At 34.9% G+C, this 24,319-nt stretch overlaps 1 protein-coding gene and 1 pseudogene across 5 annotated transcripts in view; both read right to left on the bottom strand.

Annotated features, from left to right (window-relative positions):
* The window catches only part of NRG3 (neuregulin 3), a 990,054-nt gene that overhangs the window by 23,161 nt on the left and 942,574 nt on the right, over nt 1-24,319 (bottom strand). For all 5 annotated transcript variants that reach the window (XM_039872262.1, XM_039872258.1, XM_039872257.1 and 2 more), the window contains exons 5-6: nt 6,989-7,091; nt 782-908 (exon numbers count right to left, since the gene is read on the bottom strand). In XM_039872262.1, the coding sequence (XP_039728196.1) occupies nt 782-908; nt 6,989-7,091 (230 nt within the window). The remainder of the gene's footprint in view (nt 1-781; nt 909-6,988; nt 7,092-24,319) is intronic.
* On the bottom strand, nt 20,265-20,383 carry LOC120610152 (uncharacterized; annotated as a pseudogene).

The following is a 24,319-nucleotide window of genomic DNA, read 5'->3' as shown; positions in this document are numbered from 1 at the left end:
ATATATCTCAGAAATGAATAAAAATACTTTAGAAAGACGTAGGATTCAAAGGTTTTGCATCTAACTTTATGTTCTGGTATCTGTTTAAGGCTTGGTGTTAGGAAGTACTGACTGCGGGACCACAACTATTACCCTCACCTCTTTCACTTTTGACTTCTCTCATACCCCTTACCTTAGAGGTGCCTGAACACAGCATACATTCTTAGTATTACATGACTTTATTCTTTCTGTTTGTTCTAGTCTCTTATCCTTTGCTCTTTGATTATCTCATGAATCTTTCATATTTTTCAAAAATGAGCTCAAGCCTGAATTTGTTAAGAGGCAACCTATACACCTGTCCCCAGCAACCTCCCTGTGGTCTCCAATCTTTGTTGCAATATCAACCATCGCAGCCCACATACCTTCCCTGTTTATATTTCTTACTATACATAAGTTCTCATACGGTAGAGATTATTGTATCCCTGATGTCCAGCACAATTTCTAACACAAAGTAAGTATTTAAGAAGTGATTTTAGAACAAACAACTGGAACTCTTTTTGCTTCCAGAGACTAATTTATATTACCAATTATAATCAAGAGCTGACATTTAATTTCTCCCTTTCATCCAGTATGCACATGTGTGCATGTGCACACATGGAGCTGCAAGATGATTTAAGGAAAAATCTAAATATACAAAGTACTGAAAAAAATATATACAAGCCTGATTATAGACTCCCTATCCTCTCTGGACTGGGAGCACTGAGGTGGGTTGTGGGAAGAGATGCAGAGACATGTAACTTACATTTTGCAGCTGGACATGATTCTTCATGAAGTTATCTGACTTTGCCATTGTGCTGGTTGCTTTGAGACTATAGTTTTTACCATTTTGTGGCTCTTTCAGCTGCTCTTGAAATTGTTTAGCTTGTTTCCTGCGGGTTTAAATAAATAAGTGTATAGTTACATAAATTAATTCTATGCATATTTTTTGAGGTTCATTCATTCCCATCACCTATATTTGTCATTTACTAAAGCTAGATAAACTCATTTAACAAAGAGAATCCTTCTCTTATTTTCAACCCCACCAAGAAATACTTCCAACTTGCAGAGAAGGTGGTATTATTCATCATCACCTAGGGATTCGCATCCACTGGTGCTCTGAAGGCAGACAGAAACATAATGCATTGTCTTCACTCCCATGGATGTAAGAGGTCCCTAACCCGGAGTGCTCAGCTGCAAAGAATTAGAAATGTTCTGAAGAAGTTACCAGTGGAAAAATGTGAAGCTTGGACCTAGCAGCCAGATATAATATACTTGCAAAGTTACAAATTTATATTAGTACAATTCAAATATGTGTGTAGCTTGATTGCATGGCTGGCATATGTACCATAACATGTGTGTTTTCTCTTTTACAGTTTAGAAAAAACTCATTTATTGTTACCTTCAGCCCTGAATATAAATATTTTTATTCCTTTGTAAATTTTTCTTTATAAATAACAAAAAATAATTAACTCTTAAAGAGTGTCTACTATGTACAAAACATCATTTTAAGTGTTTTCCATGTATCAGCTCACTTATTCTTCACTAAATTTCTGTGTGACAGGGTATTAATTCCATACTCATTTAGTAGATGAGAAACAGATGCACAGAAAGTTAAATATTTTGCCCAGAGTCACATAGGTAGTGAGTTGTAGAGTTGGATTTGAACCCAGATGGTCTGGCTGCCTATTCTGTACCTTTAACTATCACTCAGAACCATCAAACTACTTGTCCATGGTCCCATATCTTCTCAGTGGGAAAGCTAAGACCACTCTCAGTTCTTAGACTTTAAATAAAGACCTCCTGCCTGCATGTGTGGAGTGACTATTGTTTGACTCAGTCAATCAGAAAGATGCAACAAATTACTGCCTTATTAGCTGCACTCTCCCAAGAGCTTTACAGCAATTATCTATCAACAGAAGACTCAGTACCCATTAAACAAACAAAAACAAGCAAACAAAAAAGCTTTGCAGAATCATCTCCCCTGAAATTTGCCTCTTCTCCTGAGGCCTCTGTCAAGACTAGAATAGAGATTTTGGTGGAGTATATACACTGGCTTTTGAGGGAGCTTCTCCAGCCAGGCAGCAATCTACAGAGCATTGATTGGCTCAGTATCTGAAGAACTAGGATTTGACTCTCAACTCTGCCTCCCTCCAGTTTCATTTTGATTTCCTAAATCAAAATGAGTGATTTCCTAAACTTCTCTGAGCTTCAGTTTCCTCATCTGTAAATGGAGTTTGTAAAAGCTAGCTTATATGGATACTAAATGTGAGAGCTTGTCTGAAGTGTTAATCTCTTCCTCACCTCATCATTTAGCAAGCTTAGTTTTACAGCAGATGCTACAGATGAATTGGGACACTGTTCAAATATTTCTTTTATCACTTCTATTATTTGTCATCGTCGTTTTTTTTTTTAATCTCCAGGAATCTTAGTTGCTTCAATCTAGTTGTAATAATCTATCTACTTCCTAACAGTTAATCTGTAGCCTTTTGTTAAAAATAAATCTATCGTATCAGCATTTTAAGAAGCACATTATAGCTACAAAATCCTACCAGGAATTCACTGATGACGCAGATAGAGATCAGTAGGTTCTACTTGAGTAAATCATCATGAAGCAGTGAAAGCGGGCTTGGCACAGAATAAGGACCCAATTACTCTCCAAAGAATTAAATAGTAGAAATACTATCTTTTCAGTAATTCCATAATTCAATGACTGGGAAATGTAAACTTCTAAAGCAATTTTCCTCATAAAATGTCTGACTGCATTTCCCAAAACCTTTTATAATTTGTTTTCCTTTACTTCCTTCTCACTCAAGTCCTGACTCACTAATATTCCAGAATAAATGGGCTTTCCTTTCGGAGCCTGCCTCCTTCTCTATTATCCCTGCCCTTTCCCAGGCATGCAGATTCTTGCTCTTTCCTCCTTCCCCCAGCAAAGCATAACAGAGAAAATGAGCAGCATCTGATCACAATGCCATTAGCTCTCTCGTGAGAGCAGTTGCTCTAGGAAAGACAAGATACGGGCATTGCACACTGAACTCTGCCAGCTTAACAATGTTGGTACTAAAATTGTATAGTTTATAGAGTTTTAAGTTTCTCTGGCCCAATTCATCAGAAGGAAATGAGATGTAAATAGTGGAATTTCAGATATCGCAAGTCCATTAATAAACTTTATTTGTAATGCTGCAGATCAGGTTCCTGGGGAAGCAGACACTGAGATGGAGATAACATGAAGGATTTTTATTAGGGAGAATTCTTTGGATCAATACTTGGGGAAGCAAAGAGAAAGAAGCAGGACTGAGCAGAAGGAGAAGTTGGAATGTGATACAGTCTCAGTGAAGATCTCGGCAAGTCCCACGTGGAGCTCTGAAACTGGCATGGCCTTACACTCCAAGTTGGGACAAAGTCTAGGCCTTCAGGGCCTCGTATTGACCTGTCATTGGATGTGGGCTATCTCAGGTCAGAACGTGTACTAGAGAAAGGTAACCCTTATCATAACTGTGTTTTAGCAACTGAGGGACTGACTTTCACTACTGAAGAGAATCATAGTATGTAGCAGGGCATCCATTGCCTGTCCTTAAGAGGTTTTTTTTTTTTGTGACCTAAAATCTTTTACTTCAGAGGGTGAACCAAGGTCAGATTGTTACCATTTCAGCTTTTTACTGGTAGCGCCGGTTCTCCTTTCTCCTCCTGTGTTTTCCCAGTTGCGATAATTACTTGTCCTAGATTCTGTTCCTAGTGCATCTCCTCTCCTATTCCAATTCCTTTCGAAGAATTGAATCATGACCTGCATTTCCAAAGTCTACTAAGGACTTCTAGAACAGACAGCCTCACATGTCTTACCCGTGAGAGTTAAAATTAAAAATAAAAGCTACAAGAATTTATAGTTGCCAGATGAGCCATATCAGCTAGAGTTGAAAGGCTTAATTAATAGTTCCATTAACTACTTATAGGAATATATGGATTTATTGAGAGTGATGGGAGTTTCTTTCATTTTCTCCTTTAGAGTTGTTGGGATTTAATTAACTCAGTCAGAAAAATCCTCTAAATTCAAGAAGGTGTTCCTCACTTCTACTGTATCATATTACCTTGCCTTCAAACTTTCATCAACAAATAATTTGCTGTAATATTCCATCTGGTGAGGTCATGCCATACCAAGAGTGATAAGAGAAAAAAGACAGAACCAGAGTGGTGGGATCTGAGGATTATGAGAACTAAAATATAAATGACCTATAAATGAGAGATCCTAGAATCCTAGAAGACTTGAGACTTCCAAGATAAAGCAAAGAAATTATACACATATATACAACCTTAGAGTATGTGTGAAGGTAGAGTCTGCCCATAGTTTTGGGAAGGAAATTAGAATTTCATGAATGAGCACAGAGAATCTTTGCTAGGGTGTCATAAAAATTAACATTACTTTCAGCTATATAAATTAGATGCTTGGGGCAGAGTGTGGTATTCCTCTCATGCCAAGAAAAATAAAAGAAGTCCATGCCTGGAAATTGTACTAGAAGGAAATATACTCTAATGAGAATTATAACTCCATTTGGAATGGCTTCAATTTTTATTCATACTTTATTATTTTCACATTTTCTTATTTATTTTTAATAAAATTGGGTCCCATCTGGGCAAGCAGAAAGACGACATTCTGATTAGGGTTCCTCCATTGGCCTAGTCCTCTGAGCTGCCCATAATGACTCTGATGTTAAACAGTGTTTCCATTAAATTCCCTGACAGCTCTCTGAGCCCCAGGAGGAGATGTTCGTCTCAGAACCCAGTTGCTGCCCAGAGTGGGAGAGATTGACAGCTCTGCAAGTGTCAGGCTTAGTTACCAGCAGTTCTCTATCTTAGCAATTGTCATAATCAGTCGTTCACTTAGATAAGGTATAACTACAAATTATACTCCAAAAATAAGTGATTAACTATTTCATCATAGTAATTTGCTTATTGTTAAATACTCAATTTCTTTCTTGCACACAGCACTTGTAAGGAGACTATTCTAATGCCCTGTCAGATGTGATTACCCATCTTGTGCTCCAGTGCACACTCTTCACTTTATAGTTACCCAGCTTCTACATTGCAATGTGGAAAACTGTAGGTGTTGACTACAGCAAGACTTCATTGAGTATTTACTCTTTTAAACACTACAGTGCTCTCTTTATAGTAGTATTATCCCATTAATTTTCAACACATTATAGACAGTTTTAGGCCACATTTATCAAAAAGGAAACTGAGGCTAAGAGGCTAGAAGGAATTTGCCTAGTAATACGTAACAAGCAAGTAGCAGCCTCATGATTTGAACACATGGCTGACACATGTAAAACCCTGACCACTATGCCATGTACTGTCCCTAGAGAAACAGGAGCACCAGAGCACAACATTCCTGATTCACTCTAAGCAGTTTCATTATCTAGTGGGAGGACAGTGTGAGCCAATGTGTCTCAATATGCTAGGACAATTCTAGCATGTGATTAAGCTAGAACTGTGGAAATTCAAAGACCCTATCTGCAATTTTCTACTGTGTGGCTTTGACAAATTAATATTTTTAAATTAAATTCTTATATTATTTGAAAATATGCAACAGTAATGCACAGTTCTAATTTTTGTAAGATTGGGAGATAACACATGAAAAGCCGTGTCTTTGATGAAGAGTAAGTGCTTAAAAATGAACACTAACAACTATCACAGCCAAGAGTTGCCTAGGAGATGTGATAATTAAATGTGATATGGTATCGGATGTGGCCCTGGAACCAAAAAAAGCACATTAGGTAAAAATTGAAGAAATTTGGAAGTATGAGCTTTAGTTATACTGTATGAATATTAAAAGCAGAGTACTAATATATGACAATAACATGGAAAACTAGGTCTGGGGTATATAGGATATATCTGTACTATTTTCACACTAATTCTGAAAATATAAACCTATTCTGAAATAGTTCATTAAAAAATAATAGTAACTAACACTAGATTCATACCTGAGTTTTCATTATTTTTTTAACTATAATCACTGTTCTTTTTAAAGATCAACAGTCACAATATGCAGATAGATATCACAGACTATATCTGGAAATTGATCCATTTTTAGAAACACAAATGGATGGAAAAATATATGTCCAATGAAAAGCAATTATGCATTGTCTTGGATTTCAGACAAGCTGTAGGAACAGAATCTGTGCCAACTTCTTCAGATCTACATGCCTTATAAGAAACTAAGAAATTTAATATTTTCATCTGCATTTCCTACTTTAGGTGCAGATTATGCCATTTCCATAAATAAAATACTTTTATTAGTATTCATTTAAAATAAATATGTATGTATAAACACATATATACTTATATACATATATATGTATGTATATTTTTTTATTCTACTTTATTAGTAAGAGGACAGTGTGAGCCACAGTCACAAATAAGCACTTTTATCTGCAGAAGGTCTGGTTTCTCAGCAAGGGAACATGCTGGAGATGTGCATGTTAACTGATGAACCAAAATAGATTTTATAGCATTCATATTTCTTATTTGGTTAAAACCTTTATGAATATCAGGTAAAAACACTATGAAAGGAAAAGCATATATATATTTAAAGAAAAGGTTAGATACTGTTTGATAACTGGTTGATAATATTTAGGTCTACAGCAGTAATCTTTCTGTTCAGAATAGTTAACCTCAGTCACAGGCAGACACTGGGCCTTTAATTGTGGCAGGTAATCAAAATGTGCAAAGAATATAGTGTGTTCATGATCACAGAGAGGAATGATAACTATGTGCATCAAAGATAAACCACACACACATGCATACACATGCTGTACACATTCACCACAGTCTACAAAAGATTCTAAGTCATTTGTAGATGTTTAATGGATCCATTTGCACAAGATCCCTATGCCTTGAGCAAAGACAGAACTTAAAGAAAGACAAAGTGCTTCCTATGAGAGGTAACCTTTTAACACAAGAAAAAAAATGGTCTTACTTGCTTTTGAAGTAGAATGCTGCACAGAACATGCCCACGATGATAATTCCAAAGATGATACATGAAATTGACAGCACCTGCCTTTGATAAACTTCTTCACTCTCTGTGAATTTAAAAACAGAATTAGAAATGATGTTAGTAAGACACAGCAGAGACAATCTCCATCTTTGTACTTATGAGCTGAAAAGAGTCTTTTAAAGCAAACATTTTTGTTGTTGTGGTCATGAATAAGAAAACATGAGGAAGTTATTATGATTCAATTTCTTGCAATGATATATAGAATAGCTGGTTGCTTTTTTTTTTTTTGTATCTGCATGGCTAAATCAGAAATACACAGATATCACAATTATAAATCTTATTATCAAAAGACATTCTATGACTTTAGCACATACTTGGGACATACATTTTGAAATTATGGTGGGGTTCAAGATAATCTGCCAGAGAAACAAATATGTGTCCATCAGAACTTTCCTGTGCCAGGGATGACTTCCAATTTATTATATGATACTGATTTCACTGTAGTTTATGATTTGGTCCTTGGCTGTCAGTTTACAATTCATCTACCCATTACTATGATTGACATCACTAATGAAAGAGAACTTCAGTATGCATGTAAATATTTATTCATCCATTCTGTGACTTCTTCAAAATCAATGATCTGGCACAATAATTTTAACCTCTATTATCAAGGTCTCATAGCTTCTTATTACATAAAAACAAGAATTCATAAATAAAGCATTTCATTTTTTAGCTGTTATCATTTAAATTCCAAGCTCATTTTCTGAAATATGTCTACTGAAACAGTTCTTTCATCCATCAAGACCCTTTTAGCCATAGATCACAGAAATTTCTTTCTATTAATTATCCTTATTTGCCTTATTTCTCTCTTTATACAACATAGAGACTATGGTCCATGATTACAGTCATGCACTTTCTTGCAAATACCCTCAATTACTGTATCCTTTTCTCCTTGCCTTTTACCCATTTGGCAAAATACTGTATCCAAGAAACTGCCTTTTCCTCACTTCTACCTTAGACAGTTCAGAAATGGAGACAAGATTGCACAGTTGAGAAGACAGACATTAATAAAAGTAGACAATCACATTGCTTGTCATTGTTAACTATCACATTGTATAACAACCTCATCAACTTGCTTCCCCATTTTATTAATGATTATCTATACCTTTTCCATACTATTCAAGCATTGACTTACCCACTTCTTCCTCATTCTCAGATCTTCCATATATATTATAAAGAAAAGGAAGTCAATATAGAAGAAATCTTCTCTATTTACAACAAAAATATATAAAATTAACTGCATCTGTATTTATTCTCTTTTGTTTCTCTCTTCTTAATGTAGTACAGTAGTTCTCAAACTTTAATGTGCATTGGAGTCACCTTGAGGGCTATTGAAGAGCAGACTGACACTTTCTCTCCCATAGTTACTGATTTAGTAGCTTTGAAATGAGGACAGAGTATTTGCATTTTTTTTAAAATTTCCAGATGATTCTGATGTCGCCGGTCTATGAAACATATTTGAGAATGATTAAATTAACTAAGAATCCTCAGAACACAGATCAACTGTATAAGACTAACTTGAGGGAGATTTGTTTTTCTTTGTTACCGCAAACTATGTTATCCATTTTGGACCTTCTAAATCAAAATGTTTAAAAGAAATATTTTTTTTTTAAATTAAGTTTATTGGGGTAACATTGGTTAATACAATTATATAATTTTCAGGTGTACATTATAATTTAACATCTGTATATTCTATTGTGTGTTTACCACCCAAAGTCCAGTTTCCTGCAGCTACCACATTTGATCCCCTTTACCCACTTAACACTCCCCCTAATCTCCCTAAATTTGGACCCCTTTACCCCATCCTCCCTTACCTCCTACCCTCTGGTAACCATGAGTCTATAGTCCATGTCCATGAGTCTCTCTTTGCCTTGTTCATTTGTTGCTTTTAGGTTTATATCCCATATATAAGTGATATCGCGTGGTTTTCAACCTTTTCTGCCTGGCTTATTTTGCTTAGCATGATTATCTTAAGGTCCATCCATGTTGTCATAAATGGCAGTATTTCATCTCTTTTTATGGCTGAATAATATTCCATTCTATATATGTACCACAGCTTCTTTAGCCAATCATCTACCTTAGGACACTTCAGTTGCTTCCATGTCCTGGCCACTGTGAATAATGCTGCTATAAACATCAGTGTGCAAATATCTTTATACATATGATTTTTTAAGTCTTTGGGGTAAATACCCAGTAGAGAGATTGCTGGATCATATGGTAGATCAATTTTTAGTTTTTTGGGAAACCTCCATGCTGTTTTCCATTGTGGCGGTACCAATTTGCAGTCCCACCAGCAGTGTATGAGGGTTCCTTTTTCTCTGCATCCTCTCCAGCATTTGTTACTTGTCCTTTTGATTATACCCATTCTAATTGGTATGAGATGGTATCTCATTAAGGTTTTGATTTGCATTTCTCTAATAGCTAGCGATGTTGAGCATCTTTTCATATGTTTGTTGGCCATTTGTATGTCTTCTGGGGAGAAGTGTCTGTTCAGACCCTCTGTTTATTTTTTGATTGGATTGTTTTTGTTGTTATTGTTGTTGAATTGTATGAGTTCTTTGTCTATTTCGGATATTAGGCCCTTATCGGAGGTGTTGCTTGCAAATATATTTTCCCATTTGGATGGTTGTCCTTTTACTTATTGATGGTTTCTTTAGCTGAGCAGAAGCTTTTTAGTTTGATGTAGTCCCATTCATTTATTTTTGCTTTTACTTCCCTTGCCTTTGAGGTCAAATTCATAAAATCCTCTTTAAGGTCAAGGTCCTTGAGTTTCATTCCTATCTTTTCTTCTATGCATTTCATTGTTTCAGGTCTAATATTCAGGCCCTTAATCCATTTTGAGTTAATTTTGGTATGTGGTGATAGACAACAGTCTAGTTTCATTCTTTTGCAGGTGGCTTTCCAGTTTTCCCAGCAGGATTTATTGAAGAGGTTTTCCTTTCTCCACTGTATGTTTTTGGCTTTTTTGTCGAAAATTATTTGCTCATATAAATATGGGTTTACTTCTGGACTCTCGATTCTGTTCCACTGGTCCTTGTGTCAGTTTTGCTACCAATATCATGCCGTTTTGATTACTGTTGCTTTGTAATATAATTTGAAGCCAGGCAGAGTGATGCTCCCAGCTTTGTTCTTTTTTCTCAGGATAGCTTTGGCAATTCGAGGTCTTTTGCGCTTCCATAAGAATTTGATGATTTTTTGTTCTATTTCGTTAAAATATGCCGATGGAATTTTGATGGGGATTGCGTTAAATCTATATAATTAGATAATATTGTCATTTTAGATAATATTGTCATTTTAACTATGAAGAAATGTTTTTTTATTGTTTCTCATGTACACTGAAGTTAGAGAATGATTCGTTAAAGAAAGTGCTGTATTTTTATCAAAGATTAATATCTTTGGATACCATGATGTGTTCTATCATTCAGGGTCTTTACAATAACAAAATAAAAAGGAAGGGAAACTCCAATTCACTCTATGATTCCAGCATTACTTTTATGTCAAAAAAGACAAAGACATAAAAAGATAATAAATATCAAACATATATCCCTTATTGACATAGATGCAAAAGTTCTTAAAAAGTTTTTAAGGGAATAAAATCCAGTAAAATGTTAAAAGTAATATATCATGATCAAGCGGGGTTTCTACAAGGCATGCAAGGTTGGTTTAATATTTTTAAATTAATTTTTAAATTGTGATTTACAATTTTAACAGTCAATAAAAATAATTTATCAGATTAGAAGGAAAAATTACTAACTACCAACTAACTAAAAATTACTAACATCTAACATTCGTTCCTGATTAAAACTCTCAAAATCTAGAAATAGAAGAGAACTTCCTCATCCTGATAAGGAATATCTATGAAATATCCATACTTAAAAGACTGAATCATTCTCCCCTAAGATCAGTAATAAAGCAATAATATTCACTATTACCACTTCTATTCAACATTATATTTGAGGTTTAGTCAATGGAATAAGACAAAAATAAAAATTAAAGCCATGCAATTTGAAAAGTAGAAGAAAAACCATATTTGCTCTTAAACAACATGATCATTTATGGAGAAAAGCAGATGGAATTTCCAAAGAGCTAGTATAACTAATGAGTAAGTTTAGCACGTTTGTAAGATATAAGGTAGCAGGATAGATACCAAAATTAAATGCATGTCTATTTAATAGTAACAAAGAATCAGAAATCAAAATAAAAGTATCATTTATAATAACATCAAAATATATAAAGTACATAGAGATAAATTTGACAAAAGATACATAAAGCCTGTACACTAAAAACTACCAAACTTTACTGAGAGAATTTAAAGAAAACCTAAATAAATAAAAAGATATATTATTTTTATGGATTAAAAGATAATATTACTAAGATGTAAATCTAAGTTAGTGGATAGAGTTCAATTTTATTAAAAACCTCATGAAACATTTTATTATTATTATTGTTGAAACTGACAAGTTCAAATGTTATATGGAAATACAAAAGATGTAGAGTAGTTAAAACAACTTTTTTGTAGCTAAGAGAGTAAATATGAAGGACTCAAATTACTTTATTCCAAGACTTATTATATAGCTATAGTAATCCAGGCAATACTGTATTGGCTTATTTATAGACAGATAAATCAATAAAACAGACAAGAGAGTCCAGAAAAATACATAAACATATGTGGCCAATTGATTTTTGAAAAGATTCCAGGGTAATTCAATGAGGAAAGATTATTTTCAAAAAATGACATTGTACAACAGTATAGCCATATCTGCAAAAATGAAACTTGACCCTAACTTCTTACCTTATTCAAATATAAACTCACAAAAGATAATAGATCTTAATGTAAAATTTCATACTTTAAAACTTTTAGAAGAAAATATAGGACAAAATCTTAGTAATCATGTGTTTGGCAAAGACTTAACTACAGTACTTAACTACAGTACAAAAGATATGAACTATAAAATTTTTTAAATCAATAACGTAAATTTCATCAAAATTAGCAATGTTTGCTTTTCAAAATACACCATTATGAAAATGAAAAGGCAAAGCACTTTCTGGGGAAAAAAATCTGCAAAATATATATTCGATAACACAGACTTGTATCTATAATATATACATGAATCTCTTACTACTGAATAATAAGACAAACAACCCGATTTAAACCCGATTTAAAAATGGGCAAAAGATTTGAATAAACACTTTTCCCAAAGACATATAAATGGTAAATAAGTACATAAAAAGATGCTCAACAACATAAGTCATTATGAGCTATAATGAGCTATATGATATCCTTACTAGAATGGCTAAAATTAGGCTAAATTAAAGAATAATCATACCAACGGTGTGAAGCAATTTGAACTCTCACATACCTCTGGTAGAAATGTAAAATGGTAAAACCACTTTAAAAAATAGTTTCATGAAAGTTAAACATACCTCTACTTTATGATACAGCCATTCTATTCCTGGGCATTTATACAAGACTAAAGAAAGCATATATTCGTTATGTGCATACATTTTCATAGCAGTTTTATTTGTAATACTAAAAGACTGGGAACAATCCAAATGCCTGTTAACAAGAGAATGGATAAACAAATTGTGTTATATCCGTACAATGGAATATCACTCAGCAATAAAAAGGAATGAACTATCAGTATAAGCAACAATACACATGTATCTCAGAATAATTATGCTGCGTGCAAGTCAGATAAAAAAAAAAAAAGTCATGTGGCTCTGGCAAAGCAGCCTGACATTTTACATGTGGAAAGATTCAAATTAGAGGAATAAAAAATATGTGTCATTGAGACCTTGTTTGGGCATATTGCTATCTTAAAGAATGCCATCCTTTTCATATTTGTGAGCTCATTAAATTTTCCAGTTGAACCAGGAAACAAATAAGTACTTGTACCAACTATAAAAAATTTCATTTCACTTAACTGCTGTGAGTTGATGACTGTAATGTAATAAGGATGACTTGTATATGATAATTTACCTCACCTGTCCTGTACCAATAAAATGATGGATAAGATCATGTCCATTAAACTGAATGATTTCCTCATGAAAACTATGTGGTGTTTTGTTCTTATTTGAAGCTAGTCAAATATAGCCAGGGGAATGCACAATATCAATTCTGAGTTTAAATCAAGAGTGAAATTAAAACTCTAAAGACTGTGAGTAACTTTATAGAACCAGATGTAGTTACAATGATGGTACTATCAATGCCTTTGATTCAAGAACTAGCATGGTAAGGTGCAAGAAGCAAGGGTTTCAGAGTCTGGAAATTTTGGATTTGACTTTAATTTTAGCCACTTTTAATATGAGTAACCACAAATATATTACTTTACCTTTATAGATTTCAATTTTCTATCAAAATAAAGGCAATGATATGAAATGGCTACTGTAATAAATGTTATAATAAACAGGCATATAATGTTACAAAAACATATAATATAAATTAACCTATTCATAGACACCTATTCAGATCAGAGATCTGCAGTATAAGATTAAGAGCCAACTAGGCAAGAGTAATGGGGATGAAGAGAACAGCCCAGAAAGAGAAAAAAGCTTATGGAAGGTCTTGCGGTAGAAGATAAATGACATGTTCAAGAATCCGGAAGATATCTCCTACCTCAGGGCCTTTGCACAAGCACTTTTCCATTGCACAATGAGGACTTGGTGTGCATTGAACATGACATTACAACAGCAGGAAGGTACTGGAGGATTTGAAAGGAGAGAAGTATAATGTGATAATATTTACATTTCTTTTTTCTTCAATGTGGAGAAAAGGCTAGAAGAGATAATGTAAATATAGAGTCTTGTTAGGAGTCTATTGTGTTAGCTCAGGTAAGACGCAAGGGATATTTATTTGACAGTAGTAACGACCGTGGTGGGGAATGAAATAAACAGAAGTGAAAAGCAGTTAGGTTGAAAATATTTAAGGGGCTAGATGATGATGATCTTAACAAAGAATATGTTGAAGAAGGTCCCAACTTGGAAGGAGAGATGAAAAACCCAGTTTTGGACACTGAGTTTTAAAGGCCTGTAAGATAACCAAATAGAGTTGTCAAGTAGACATTTAAACATATAAATCTAGGCTAAGAGGAGGTGACGGTGTTCTGAATATAAATATTTAGGGGATATGCATATACTGAAACCAAGGATGTTGCTAAGATAGCCCTAAGAGAAAATATAAATTAACGAGAGAAGACTGCCTAAGATAGAGCTGTGAGGGACTCCAAAATTTCATGAAAGAGTAGGGAAGGAACCTGTTGAGGAGATGAAAAGGGGGCAGCTAACAACAACAACAAAAAGTATCGTGAACAAAAACATAAAGGGTTTTTCTGAAAGTATAGGCTATTGAATGCTTTTGATAGGCCAAATAAGATACAGTCTTTTAATTTAGTGATGAAGCAATCACTGAGGAACCTGCCTATGCTCTTTTGATGAAATCATGAAGGTAGCCCCCATAATTTCCTGGGTCCTCTGTTTCATACTTTTCATATGCTGCGAGGCAAATGTAATTTCTCCAAATCAACCCTGTTTTCCATCTAGAATCTAGAATTCCAGAAAGCAGTGAACATCTTACTTGTAAATTGGGGCTACCATTAGCTTCATTGCAGAGAAGTTATGAGGATTAAATGAGCTAAGATATAAAGTGTCTCAGTTCCTAACTCTGAGTAATCATTAAATATTAAGCTGAACCACATAAAACTGTCATTTGAGGAGGGCAATAAATGAGTGAACACTGGCAATTTGATTCTATCTAATATGTAGTAACTTATTATTCTATGGAATATTAACATTTTTACATCACATTTTTAAAAACCCAGATTATAAAGTCATTTTTGAGGGCAAAACCAATTTTCGCTTAAATAGGAATTGGTAAAGAGTGTTTTCATGATTTCCAGCTCCCAGTTTTGGTCCTTTTTCCTTTTCTGTTATGCACAGGACTTGCTCCTCTTTTTTATGTGATCATATTGCTATAAAGGTGGAAACTAGAGAGGGTAATGTTATGGTGAAATTTCAGAAACTGACATCGGACCATTAAAAAAAATTCTTTGGCAGGCAGCCTGGACTGAGACTTTGAAAGAGACCATTGCTCTCCTTAGCTGCACCATTGCCCACCTCACTCAAGGAGCAGTGTGATTGGCTGATGTGTACACCTGGGTTTAAGCACCAGCTACAGCTATTTTTATCCTCTCTTATCCATGGTCTTTGTCAATAAAATGGGGGAAATACTATATACGTCATGTATTCGTGAAGGATTTCAATAAGAGAGCACAACTAAAATGCTTACAAAAATGCCGGTTCCTTCCTTTTCCCTTTTTATCCTGGAGCCAGTATTCAAGTAAAAAACAGGCCTTTAAAATACTCCACTTCTTTTATGTAAAACTAACCTTACCTACAGGCAGTCTGTGACTTCCTGTCTCTGGGCCCCACTGTCTGTTCCCTGAGACCTAAATCGAAGGAAATTACTTTTATGTCATTTTCTTTACTCATGGTTCCTTGTACTTTTACTCTTCATAACTGCATTTTTCAACTAGTGGTTTTGAATTTGCTAGAAAGATGTTTTGGAGGATGCAATGCAAACGATCTTCCTTGGGGCATGGGCTATCTTTCATACTGTCCTTCACATAAGAAAAATGTGTTCCTTGTTGCCAGAGACGCAGCATTCTTGGAAAACATGTAGGCTACGGCATTGCATACTAAACTAGAGAGCTCACAGTTTAGTTCCTGGTGTGCAAGTCTGCCTGACAAGAATGCTTTTGAAAACTGTAGACTTTTAGAAGCCTCTCTATAAAAACCTACTAAGCTATAGGAAAAAACGATGATACCCAAAGAAAATTATAGTTGCTGTTTTCCTATACCATTTCCCTATGGAGATCTCTATATTAACTGTAGAGGTATAGGTGACCATGATGAACTGTAAATCCCTATAAATGTGAGAGAAGAGGAAATGTTCTTAAAGGTGACTCCACATCCCCTCCAAGTATGAGACCTTAGGAGTCCACTGCCTCTTGAGAAACTTTCCTTTGTACCACCAGTTTTAATTAGGTCTATAAGACATCAAACTTAAGCACACACACACATACACATCAGTAAGTCATATATAAGACAAAAAGCTTTTCCACCTAGACCACTTCATATTCAACATATTCAAATCATACCTTAGGTGTCAAATGAAAGCATGATTATTTTGATAGTTCATTCTTGAGTCAACCTAACAATACCACCAGCACTCATTACTGGAGACCCTACAGTTAAAAGTCTACATCCAGAAGCAAAAGTCAACATAACACAACAATATTCACTAATGAAACTACCATTTATGAAATGAGTCTTCACTCCAGTGCTCCTCCCTAATTCTAGCATTTATTTCTATTCATGAAGTCAACCTTATAATCTGAGTAGGTCAGTCTCTTCCTGATTGAAGGCCTATGACTTTTTCATCCTCATTTTAACTAGATTAAGTTTAAGTAGATTTATTCTCGTATTTATTATTATTCTTGGAACAAGAAGGCCTTCTGAATTTTGTTCTTAAAAATCAACAAATGCTGGGGATAGATTAAAATTTTAGGACCTTACAAAGAACTGTGAATTAACCTTGATCAGGAAAGAGAATAAAAGGAAAGAGAAGAATATTAAGAATGTTGGAAACTGGGATTTGTACTTCTTAACTTGAAGACAAAAATGAATGAAAAGTTAAATGGCTTAATAACTGCACTAGTAAAGCAAAAACATTATGTCATAAAGGTAAAAGAGGTCCTGAAGGCAAATGAAATGGATTCTCCCTAGGAGATGAATGAGATCAAAGACACACTGGCAAGGTGGGGCACCAAGAGAGTATGTGGTAAGAATATTGAGAAAATCAAAAAAGCTCCCTAGTTCTTGCTGCAAGGAACCTCAGTGGCTTCCAGCAGAACCACCAAGTGCAGAGGGCCTGAGATGACCAAGAGGTACTAAAATACTCTATGTCTTTAACACAGTGTTATGTCTACCTGGAAACTCTCTTCCTTTCTCTACCTGCAGAACTCCCACTGTTATGAGTTGAATTGTGTCCCCCCAAAAGATGTTGAAGAACTAATCCCAGTACCTGTGAACGTGATCTTTGTATATAGAGCTTTTGTAGATGATCATATTTAAATGAGATCATTAGAATGGACTTTAATCCAGTAATACTGCATCCTTATCAAAAGGAGAAATTTGGACGCTTAGACACACACAGAGGGAAACACCATGTGAAGATTAAGGCAGAGATTGGGATTATGCATTGACAAGTCAAAAAAAGCCAAAGATTGCCAGAAAACCACCAGAGTCTGGGAGAGAAGCAAAGAATACTTCTCTCTCACATCCTTCAGAAGGAATAAACCCTGTTAACACCTTGATCTTGTACTTCCAGCTTCTAGAACTATGAGACGATACATTTCTATCATTTAACTACTAGTTTGTGGTACTTTGTTATAGGCACCCTAGCAAGCTAATATACCCACTGACCCATAAAAACTCAGAATAAATACTATTAGGTCTGAAAATTATTCTCAAGCTCCCTCTTATTTGTCTTTTCCATATCTTTCTACGACTGCATTGTCTTGTACAAAAATGCACACCTCTATTTCCTCACAGCCCAGACTGAGAGCTCCTCAAAGGCAAGAATATCATCTTCATTCCTGGATCTCTGTACCTGGCTCGTGCTTGTTCTGCACACAGCGGGTAGTCAACAGGCCTCTAGAGGTTGAACTCATTAGCTTCTGGGTTGTATGTCTACTGACATTTTACTGTTTGAGCCCCTGCATGGTAGGGTAATAAAAATAGGGACTTCTTTCTCAGAGAGGTGTCCTTCTACCCCAGGGATTTATTCTGTTGCTCTTTTCAGTCCACTGTGAAGGAGCATCATTTAAAAGGAAAATACTTACTTCATAATAAAATGTTTACGTTCAAGATATTTTATCATCATTCCATGCAAAGTGCTTTTAGGTGTGTATTATCCATAAAATTTGATATTTAAAGGGAAATAATTGTTTAAATTCATAAACACATTTATTCTCAACCTGTAATTTCCATTTATTTCCCCCCTCATTCCCCACCGAATATAAACCTTTCCTATAAAATCCCTTATCACTCTCCCTCCTTTTCCAAACAGCACAGCTCTGGCTGACTATAGATAAGTGAATGCTATAAAACACATTTTGAAAAAAATGAAAAGCCCTGGATCTTCTCATTGGCATGTCTAACATGCACTGGGCTTTCCAAATGCTATTTCTCCTACAAATAAATTATTAGTAAAAAGCAAATTGCATCAAAATAAATCTGTTGAGGAGTTTTCAATGCTAAGGTAAAACCAGTTTTTGGCTTCATTGTTAGAAGGTCTGAGAGTTTCATTTTTCCTGAGCCTGTAATAACTGTCTCCCAATCATTATCCTTAATCCCAGTTTTTATCACTTAGGGTTCACTGTTCATTGGCAAAACCACAATGTACTAGCAAGATATGAGACTCAGAATAAGAAAATGTTATTTTCTTGGCAATGAGGAGAATTTGACCCAATGGTTTTTAGGAATCTCCTGGTGTTTGACTTGTTTTTATTGAGTGGGAGGTCTAATCCACTAAAATTGTTTCAACCTTGCTACACAGGAAAACAGTCAGGCCCAAAGTAACACCCAACCCTTCCCAGATTGGTTTAATGGATGGCCACCACCCTCAGCCAGGTTAGATGTAAGATAAGGGAATCTAACCACTTTGCCTCAATTAAAGGTGAACTAGCACAATCTATTAGTGTCATCAACAGTCATCTTTTTGTACAACTGCTCAGGCCAATAGCCTTGTAGTTATGTGTGAGTCTCAGGCCCATGTTGTAACTATCCATCAGGGGCTGTCCTGAGTCAGGTTGGGTATCAAATAGCGCAACACAAAATTCTGGACCCTAGGCAGTGATTCCCTACTCTCACTATACATTAAAAATACTGGGAAAGCTTTTCAAATACACCTAAGACTGAATCACATCCCAGAGCAGGAGATCTGAATTTCTACTACTGAAACTCCAGATTTATATTTGTTCAAATCTGTCTATGGCAGTCAAGGCGTGTGCGCGCGTGCGCACACAAACACACACACACACACACACACACACACACACATACACAGTGATATTTAGTTATAATTTTGTTTCACCCAGCATATCTAAAATAGTATTATTTCAACATGGAATCTCTATAAATGTATTAATAAAATATTTTACTTTTGGGGGAGTAGTAAGTCTTTGGTACTAAGTGTGTATTTTGTACATACAGCTCATCTTGTTTTAGACTGGCCACATTTCAAGTGCTCAATTGTCTCATATGGTTAGCGGCTATCATATTGGACAGCATAGGTCAAGAGCTAGACTTCAGGGAAATGTTTCTAGGTACCCTCCCTGACTACTTATGTGAATTTGAGCAATTTTATTAAACCTATCTGTGACTCAGTTCTTAATGTGAAAAAATAACCATGATCATAATACTTCCCTCACTGAATTACTGGAAGATTAAATGAAATGCTTTATGTAATGCATTTAATGAAAACAGGGCCTGGCTCACTAATAGTGTTTATAAAATTTAGGTGGCTTTATTTATTATTATTATTGCTATTGCTTTGATATATCTTGGTATAGATTGCTAAGAAAATTTATAAAGTTGGATTTGAGAGGTAGCATTTAAACAATTTGAAAATAAATGACTTTCAAGACCTTATGTGAAAAAGGAAAATGAATAATTAAAACAGGCATTGTCAAACTCATTGGTGTTGAGTACAGAGGTATACTGAAGCTCCTTAAATTAAATTAATGCTAACAATAATAAATATGTATGTTGCTTTATCAACATCAGTGTTGATAATATTTACCTTTATCCATTTTAAATTTGGCTTCTGAAAAATTTATTATAAGGATAAATATATGCACACTAGAGCTGGAAGTAAAATAGCTAGGCTGATCTTTCCCTTTGAATACTTTTCTGCACCTGCCCCTGCACTGCTTTCTTTGGTAACCTATCAGCATTTCTCTACTTGCTCAGAATTTTTATTCTCCTAGAAATCTACCTGACTCATGCTCTTGACTGGTCATATCTCTTACTCCATCTAAGAAACTCCTTTTATTTTCTGACCCTGTTGTTAAGATACCTAGTTGTTTCTTTTTTCAAAATTCAAATTCCTGCTCTTTATTTTATTTTATTTTTCTGATGCCTACAGCACCTGATCTTCCTAGGTTGTCTCCCATCCAAGTACTAACCAGGCGTGACCCTGCTTAGCTTCTGAGATCAGATGGGATTGGGCTTGTTCAGGGTTGCATGACCATAGACAAATTTTTGTTCTTTAAGATAAAATTTATATCAAAGTGTAATACATAAAATGCATAATTTATAAATTTATAGCATGAAAAAATTTTACAAAATGAACATACATAGGTAATCAATACCTAGGTCAAGAAATGGAGCATGACCAGTACCAGAGAAGGATCCCACATATCACTCCTAATCACAAACCACTTGTCCTACAATATAACCACTGACTTGATTTCTAACACCAGAAATTAGCTGTGCTTGTTTTTGAACTTTATATGAATGAAATCATGTTATTTATATATATATTTTTATATCTAGCTTTTGTCATTTATTATGCTAGTGAAATTAAATCATGTGTATACATGTAGCTATGGTTCATTTATGATTTTTCTTGACCTGCTTTATAAAACTTACAATAAAGTCAAAATCATGGGCACTTTTGTATATTAGCACTCATAGGTTAACCTCATCCTTTTGAGTGGCTGCCTAATATACTTCACTTACAGTGAAATCAGACAAACATTTATAATATTTCTAATTTTGCCTGACTCTAACCAATGCTATGAAGAGCAGTCTTATAACTTGTATTAACTACACTTTAAATAGAGTATTGATCAACTATATAATGTGTAGAGAGTATCATAAGGAAGAAAAGGAAAGTCAGATAAAAAAAATAAAAGTAAATGCCTGTGGGGAACAAGAGATTCTAGTGAGGATGTTGTCCTTCCTCATTCTGATAGCTGAGGTTTCTCAGCCTAACAGCTCTCCAACTCTCAACCCAGTGCAAATCTTGTCAGCAAGCCTCACACAAAGAGTGCCAGTCAGCTTTCTTAAGCAAAGGAGAGGTCTGACAAACATATTGTTTTATTCAGTGACAGCAGATACTCTCAAGTGTCCTTAATGCACAAATATGAATGAGAAATCTTGACTCATGAAGTCTATGAAGAGAAACATAATAAGATCCCAGAACGAAATATGAAGTGTTAACTTATATAAGTATCCAAAATGAATCTTCAAAATACCCCTAAAAAACAAACAAACAAAACACTGATTTGTTTTACAATCCTGTTGTGATTTCCAGCTTTAATACTGGAAATTGTGGTACATTTAAAGGTTCATAATCTCTAATGTCAAAAGACTTGGGAACAGGGATCTTTTTGTTATTTTAAAATGTGACTTTTAAGTCTCATCTTCTTTGCCCAAACAAAGAGCAATAGGGGGTACTTTTTGATACGTGATAATCTTATAGTGCAGTTATCCATATCCTTCCTTCCCAGATGAGTTAAGAAAAACAAGCTGTTATCCAGCAGTGAAAGAAATTTGTGTTCCACTCTGTAGTGATACTGACAGGGGTTTAGTGACAAGTGTACTTCAGCAGGGTGTGAGCTACAGGATCCGAGAAGATGACAGGGTTAATACCAAGAGATAAGAACAGTAATGGTTCAACTGAGATAGAAGCAATAGGAGATACTCGCCACTTTAAGAATTAGTACAAGCAAAGACTGTCTGAAGGATATATCCAGAAGCAAGATAAACCACATATGACCTATGAGGAAAGCTATTCAAGCATCTGGTTATCGCTGAATTGAATAGAATTTTTAGGTCTTTAGCAAATCCTCAAGTCTTTGTGGTATCTATGCATATAATCTTCAATAAAAGTAGGTGAAGTATTTAGATTTACTCTCTGTCCTAGCTACATCATAGCATAGTTCTTGTTTTGTAGCAAGAAGTGTATCCTGATAGCTGCAGAGGCTGCTGTCTTGCCTGCATGCCCATTTGTGTTTAGAGAAAAAAGGAATCTCTTGTGGCATCATAGGCTATAATCACTGTGTCTTTTATTTTCTATTTCTGGTGCTTTGACATCTGGGCCTTGCTGACTCTGAAAGGACAGCCTCTCCCATGGTTAGCTAGTTCTGGGAGATAGTAAGCAAATAGCTTATGAGCATGCTTCTCAAACACAAACCAACCAATCCAGAGCTCCAATCCCCACCAACTCTTTCACCACACTCTCACACTGTGGAACACTGTCCACCTGCCCTAGCAACCTTAGGATTAGGTAGCTGACCACTAGGTGTAGCCTCTATACTCAAAGACTGCTAAAATTGTTCAAACTAGCCAATTCTAAGCCTGTTTATCCTGCTTCACACACTGCTTCCTGTGATGATCACAATAAAGGCTCTTGCCCACAATTCCTACTTCTTTTCTGCCTCCTGGCTGACCTTGGTGTTTCCCCCATGAGGCACCCCCATAGCATGGTGTGCCTCCACTTCTTGGGGACTACGAGTAACATACTACCTTTTCAATGGCAATTGTTTCATGACCTGTGGCCTTACTAGAACTTAAATTTTATATTATTACCCTATTTTATAAGCTATTCAAATGTATGTGTTGTGTTAACAAATTATAAATACTTTAAAAATACTGAACACTTTGCTTTACTAAAGCTAAAAAGTAGCTGCTTATCTCAATATGATGGAGCAACCACTACTCATTGGAATAACTCATAAGGACTTTATCTCTGAACAGAATTAAAATTTCAGATTAGCAGAAAGTTATTGCTTATGTTTATTGGATTTTCTCCTGCATCCCACATCAGACACTGCTCTAGAATTATACTTTGGCTATAGAACTTATACAACTCAATAGCAAGAAACCAAAAAAAAAAAAAATCCTATTAAGAATAAGCAGAGCATCTGAACAGATATTTTTCCAAAGAAGACATAAATATGGCCAGCAGGTACATGAAATGGTGCTCAATATCACTAATCATCATGAAGATTCAAATCAAAACCACAATGAGATATCAATTCACACCTGTTAGAATGGCTAACATCAGAAAAAAACAAAAGATAAGAAGTGTTGGCCAGAATGTGGAGAAAAAGGAACGCTTGTATACTATTGATTGGAATATTAATTGGTACAGCCGCTATGGAAAACAGTGGAGGTTCCTCAAAAAATTAAAAGTAGAACTACCATATGATCCAGCAATCTCACTTCTGGGTATATATTTGAACAATGGAATCATGACCTGAAAAAGATATCTGCATTCTCATGTTCACTGAAGCATTATTCACAATAGCCAAGATATGGAATCAATCTAAGTGTCCATCGATTGATGAATGTATAAAGATGTGGTGTGTGTATATATATATATATATACATACATACATACATATATATGAATATATATATATATATATACACATATATATATATATGAATGTTATTCAACCATGAGGAAAAAATGAAATCTTGTCAAGTTCTACAACATGGATGGACCTTAATGACATTATTCTAAGTGAAATAAGTCAAACAGAGAAAGTGGTATAATCTCACTTATATATGGGATGGAAAAAAAGCCACTCTCTTAGAAACAGAGAGTAGAACGCTGCTTGCCAGAGTCCAAAGAATGGAGGTAATGGGTGATGTTGATCAAAGAGTTCGAACTCCTGGTTAGAAGATTAATAAGTTCTAAGGATATAGTGTATAGCATGGTGACTATAGTGAACAATACCATATCATATACTTGAAAATTTCTAACAATTAGATCCTAAATGTTCACACACACATACACACACACACACACACACACACACACACACGGTAATTATGTGAAGTGACAGAGGTGTTAACTAATCCTATTGTGGAAATCATTTTGCAATGTGTAGATGTAATAAATCAGCACATTGTATACCTTAAACTTAGACACGTCATATATAAATTATATCTCAATAAATATGGAAAAAATTAAACATAAAAACGTTTCTAAAACTCTAAAGTTAAAAAAAGAAAAAATGCAAATCAAAATCATAATTAGATATGACTTTGCACTCATTAGCATGACAGTAATTAATAAGACAAACGATTACAAATGTTGGCAAGTATGTGAAGAAATTAAAACCTTCATGCATTGTTGCTGAGAATGTAAAATGATTCATCTGCTTTGGAAAATAG

The sequence above is a fragment of the Pteropus medius genome, unplaced genomic scaffold, assembly GCF_902729225.1.
Source record: "Pteropus medius unplaced genomic scaffold, Ma_sr-lr_union100, whole genome shotgun sequence".
Taxonomy (NCBI): Eukaryota; Metazoa; Chordata; class Mammalia; order Chiroptera; family Pteropodidae; genus Pteropus; species Pteropus medius.
This window is presented reverse-complemented; position numbering and strand designations above follow the sequence as displayed.